The 6,000-nt window shown below is 41.9% G+C and overlaps 1 protein-coding gene across 4 annotated transcripts in view; it reads left to right on the top strand.

Annotated features, from left to right (window-relative positions):
* The window catches only part of iffo2b (intermediate filament family orphan 2b), a 55,102-nt gene that overhangs the window by 26,123 nt on the left and 22,979 nt on the right, over positions 1 to 6,000 (top strand). For all 4 annotated transcript variants that reach the window (XM_063215230.1, XM_063215229.1, XM_063215228.1 and 1 more), the window contains exon 2: positions 5,447 to 5,507. In XM_063215230.1, coding sequence (XP_063071300.1) covers positions 5,447 to 5,507 — 61 coding nt within the window. The remainder of the gene's footprint in view (positions 1 to 5,446; positions 5,508 to 6,000) is intronic.

Below are 6,000 nucleotides of genomic sequence, written 5' to 3'. Positions count from 1 at the left end.
GGACAAAGCTGTAGTGGAGCCCCATTTTGCACGTCACTCCACCAGTGGAGCGATGTACTGAAATAGTCATTGAAAAGTCGACTACCATAGTACTAGCCTGGGTGAAATCCAACTGTTGACTCCGTCACAGTCTGGAACAGGCTAAGAGGAATCCGTTTCCATGGAAGGTGGAAGATGGAAGAAGAATTCACCTATTTTCCCATGCCCTTTGCTCATTGCTATGAACTCTATGTCGTGGGGTGAAGCCTACCGTAATTTTAAACAGAACAGCTGCTTCAAAATGGCTGGTAAAAGCTGGTAATAGGATCACAAACCTGACCTGAGGAAGGCAGACAGGCCGAAGCGTTGTCACATTAAAACCTTATTTATGCAACTCAGGAGTGTGCGGCACTTCTCCCTTCTTGCAATAGGATCACATACACCAGTGGTTTCCCAAACTGGGGGCCGGGACCCTTAGGTGGGTCACCGAGATACTGCAGGGGGGTCACCGAGAAAAGGGATTGTTTGCCTAAAACTTTTATTTATTTATTTGTAGTTTATTTGGTTGGGACAATGGAGTGCACATTATTACAAACATGACATGGCAAGGCTGTGATAGAACTTGTACGTATATGTGAATACATAGAAGGTTTGTTGTCAGATGGCTAATTTTCAACCCCAATCCCTGGTCACATCACAAAATACATAGAAATATTCGATTACGTGTGATCTTAAAACATGCGTCCTTAAGCATTTAAACAAAAAGAAAAACAATACATTCTCTGTGTAGACTTTACTGTATGTGTTGTGTGTACATGTGCATGTTGTCTATTAGGCCTACTTCTCATCATGATTACATTTATGGTTTTCCTGCAGCCAGTGTTTCACTTTTGTTTTGTTAAAAGTTTTAAACTCTTCAAGTCTTTTAACTCATGAACACTTTTGAATATATACTTTCTCAACATAATCATTACATAAATTGATTATTAACAATATTCCATTGTATAGTTAATACACATGTTGCATGTGAATTTCAAATTAAACTTTAGCAATATTTACGAACAAAAACTGTTTGAAAAGTGGAGGTAGGGTCGTGAGAATATTGTTATGTAGGCCTACAGTGATAGGGAACCACTGACATGCTCTAATGCTGATTTAGAGCAGTGAAGACATAACTATGGCACGCTCTGCCTGAAATAGGAACTAGACAGGGTGGGTGTTGCCACGCTGACCCCTGCTGCCACGCTACCTGTGGTGCCTGAAATAGAAACTAGACAGGGTGGCCAGACCTGACACCTGAGTTGCTTCACTTCAGGGAAGGCCTGATGGTACAGCTGACAAAAAAGGAAGAAGTGTAGTGTTGAATCAACTGGGAGCAGCAACAGTGTTTGGAGACGGACCTTCCTCCTTTTTGCTTCATGGTGTTTAAGTCCGGGCACCTGTGTTATCTGGATGTGCGTGCACTACAAAACGCGACTTCTATTCATCTGCGGTGGAAAGTGTGTTGACGGGCTGTTTTACGGCCTGGTTTGGAAGCTGCGCAAGACGTCAACAGAAGGACCTACAGAGAGTGGTGCACTCTGTAGAGCGCACTATCAAAGCCAACCTACCAGGACTCATGGGTATTAACACTAAGAGGGTGGGAGCCAGGGCTAAGAAAATAATGCAGGATGTCTCACACCCCAACTCTAACATGTTCACTATACTAATACTAAAGTCCTGCGGACGACTCAGAACCATCAATGCCTGTACAGAAAGAATGAGGAAAAGTTTTTACCCCCAGGCAGTGCGACTGCTGAGCAGAGATTTAAAAAAAAAATTTTTTTTAATATATATATTTTTTTACTTATTTCTTATTTCTTTTTTACTTTACGTCTTTAATTCTTAAAGGGACAGTTTGGTCAATTTCAACATGCAGTTGTATTGCTCACGCTACCCTTGACTTGTCAGTACCTGGTGATGCCACATTTTTCGGCTCAGCCCTTTCCGAGATATGAGCAATTCTAATGGGGGCAGCGTTTGTTTACATTTTTAAAAAATGAAACATAGGCCAACTCCAAATATTTTCCTAAAAGGTACTGCTGTTTGCTAGTTGTCTGCCGATGTTTTATAACCTTTTGGATGTTTTTGGGAATAAATAAATATGTTTTTTTGAAATGTAAACAAAGAGCTGCCCCCATTACAATGACCAGGATCTCGGAAACAGCTGAAGAAGAAGAAGAAAAAATCTCAGGCACTGACAAGTCCAGGGTAGTGTGAGCATTACAACTGCATGTTGAAATTGACCAAACTGTCCCTTTAAGATACAGAGCTGATGACCCCATCATCATTTCACTACAATACCATGTATGTGAAAATAAAATAAATTGAACTTGAACTTGAACTTGAACTTGAATGGTACCGCTATCCACATTCAGCAGAATATCACACATTCCTTGGACAGAGATGGGGGTGGGGGCACCATGAACTCTGTTTGTTGTTGTTAAGATTTTGGTTTTGGTTTACCATCAGATGGTTAATTTCTGTATTGCCTTGTCAGTTGCCTTACTACTGAACATTCCTTCCAATAGACAGGGGTAGTTAATATGACATCTAGTGTCTCACATCTATGGGGATTTAATAAAGCCATTGAACTCTGGTGACCCCTAGAGTTCTGTAACCGCAATGTGTGTGTGTGTTTGTGGCAGAAAGTGTGTGTGTGTGTGTGTGTGTGTGTGTGTGTGTGTGTGTGTGTGTGTGTGTGTGTGTGTGTGTGTGTGTGTGTGTGTGTGTGTGTGTGTGTGTGTGTGTGTGTGTGTGCGCGTGTGTGTGTGAGGCAAAAAAAGCTGCAGCAGCAGTTTCAGTGGCAATGGCTAAATCAGTGCGACACTCTCAAGCACGCACACCGCCACACACACACCGGCACCCACACACATTGGCACCGCCACACACACACATACAGTACACCGCCACACACACACCGCCACACCCACACACACACACACACACACACCGGCACACACACATACACCGCCACACATACACACACACTGCCACACACACACACACACACACACACACACACACACACACACACACACACACACACACACACACACACACACACACACACACACACACACACACACACACACACACACACACACACACACACGCACAGCGACACACACACATACAGTACACCCGCACGTCAATACACACACTGCCACCACACCTGCCAAGGGTTGAGTTGCAAAATCGGGGAGATTTTTGACTCTGGGGATTTCAGGGGGCGGAAGCAGGTCCATGTTTACTTGAAGGGATGCAGTGCAGAAACAGGGTGGTGGCACTGGACACACACAGGCTGTATTTCAAAGTCAATATCCTGGCCTTGCTAGGACGTGAAACACCCAGTGATTGGATACTCTTTGGTGAACTCCGCGGAGTATCCAATCACTGGGCGTTTTTACATCCTAGCAAGGGCAAGGCAGGATCCTTGACTTTGAGAAACTGCCACAGGGTACTGTATGTTCACTTGAAGAACTCTGTTGCAAAATGACCTGCTGTATGTTTGTGTGTGTGTGTGTTTGTGTGTGTGTGTACTCGTTATTTACTCTTTATAGAAATTTAAAAAAAAAACTAACCCCTCTTTGCAACTGCACTTGTTGTTCTGTATATCTCCTGTGCACTTTGTATTTGCTTGTGATGTTGGCTTGATTATGTCCTCTTTTGAAAGTCGCTTTAGTTATAAAGTGTCTGCCAAATGCAATGTAATGTAAAAAATGTAATGTATGTCCATTTTGGAACATTTTTGTATTGGGCATTCCATTTCATTGCATTGCATTTCAAAATACATTTTACTAAATAGGTTTAAAAAGTATGTTCTCAGAGTATTTGCATGGCATGAATTCACAAATAGATGATAGGACATCTGAACAAGTCATTTCCAATAATAAAATGCCAAAGACTTTTTTAAAATTATTATTATTCTTTTGATCTCTTTGATTTTTATCACTTTTCAATGTATTTTGTCTTCCTATTTTTCTATTTAATTATATTTATTGACTCAGAGGGCCTGCACAAGAGTTCCTATGTGCTTGGACTAGTAGTTTATGCACAAATGGCAAAATAAAGTACTTTGAACTTTGAACTTTGAAGTCAAAAATGGAGGATACGATACGTCGTTTTGCAATGAATCTCTTTGAACCGACATGGTATGGAGTAGCTTGAATGTTGCAAACTCTTTAAAAGACGAAACCCATGATGTATAACTGTTGATAAAATTGTCAGGCTTTAGAAAATAGTAGTAATAAACTTCCTCGGGACACAAGCAGAATGTTAAAAACAACCCGAGCAATGTTGTCTGCTTGGGTGACAGAAGGTACTGTACGTAGGACCAGGGTTGCTGATAGCTTTGGCAGGGCCCGGGACAAAAATCTCTGAATGGGCCTCCTTTCCTCCTTTTCGCTTTTCCTTAATTTTCTGCCCTCCTGGTTTGTACTGAGTCATGTTGGCAAATGGCACGCACGTTGGTTGGTTGGGTGTTTTTTTTAAATCCTCGTAATGACAAACCAGACCATTTGTGCATTGGGGGTGGTAGGGGGTTCTTAATCCCTTTTTAATCGCAACTTCATGAGGACCCACTTGTGGGTCTCCTCTTATTCCTGGGCCCGGGACAAAATACCTGTTTGGCCCACCCTGTCGGCGAGCCTGGGTAGGACACCATGACTTGTCTTCTCTGATTACATATGTATAACGTTCATTAAGTCTAACTGTTTAAATCACACTTCAGATTTTCTTTTACTACACACATGTAAAAGTTTTATCTTTTACCTGACATGTTTCGACGGTATAACTTCCGTCTTCATCAGAGGGTCGAAACATGTCAAGTAAAAGATAAAACTTTTACATGTCTGAAGTAAAAGAAAATCTCAAGTATGATTCTCTGATTACCGTTCATCAGAGAGGGTAGTGCTGGTAGGGTAAACTGGTTCTCACGCAGATGGATGTTTCTCGTGCGAGCTCACAAAGTTCAACGCAGATGCACGAAGCACGAAGGGTCTGCGTGAGAGCCAGGCTACTGGTGGGGTCCATTTGGATTGACCTTATTTTTTGGATGTGTTTCCTCTTTCCACTTCCATGTGGAGTTGCTCTGGTTACATCCTGGTCGCATCCTCATGGCTGTGAATGAATGAATAATAAATACAGAATTGCCAGTCGGCTGAGTGTTACATGCTGGGAGTACTTACAGTGGCAGTTTACAAACACACTCCTCATTTGTTTTTAAAAAAATAATATTCGAATAGTATTCAGCCATTGTATTTCGAATAGTATGTTTGCCAAAAAAAATCCTATCCCTAATGCTCAGTACAAGTAACTACATTCTCTCTCTCTCTCTCTCTCTCTCTCTCTCTCTCTCTCTCTCTCTCTCTCTCTCTCTCTCTCTCTCTCTCTCTCTCTCTCTCTCTCTTTCTCTCTCTCTCTCCAGGTGGGAAGAGGAGCTGTCTAGACGAGAGCAGATGGAGTCTATGGTGGACACACTTCAGGAGGTAAACACACCCCACCCCTCACTGACTGCGTTGTAATTCCTTTATCCATTACTTACCGGTTATCCATTGCTTAAAGGTGCACTGTGTAAAATGTTAAGTAGTTTATTTAGAGAATTCATGGTGCCCAGTCAATAATGTTACCCTTTCCATGAATACTTACCACCACCATCAAATTCTAAGTATTGATTGTGACTGGGAAAATGGCATTTTTCATACAGGAAAAGGGGGAGCTTCTCCATGGTCCGCCATTTTGAATTTCCAGAAATAGACATCTTTAGCTGCAAAACGTACTGTACTTTGGTCATACTAGTAAATATTAGTTTGATTTGTTATTTAATAAATATTCATGAAAAGAGGCAGCACAGTTTCAATGACCAGCATAGTTGCAATACTAACCCTGGCCACAATCTTACACAGTGCACCTTTAATCATAATGGTAAGTTGTTGAAAGCGCACCTCAAAGCTAGCCTTGGAATTCCCATGCTGCCTTGTG

The sequence above is a fragment of the Engraulis encrasicolus genome, chromosome 14 (assembly GCF_034702125.1).
Source record: "Engraulis encrasicolus isolate BLACKSEA-1 chromosome 14, IST_EnEncr_1.0, whole genome shotgun sequence".
Taxonomy (NCBI): domain Eukaryota; kingdom Metazoa; phylum Chordata; class Actinopteri; order Clupeiformes; family Engraulidae; genus Engraulis; species Engraulis encrasicolus.
This window is presented reverse-complemented; position numbering and strand designations above follow the sequence as displayed.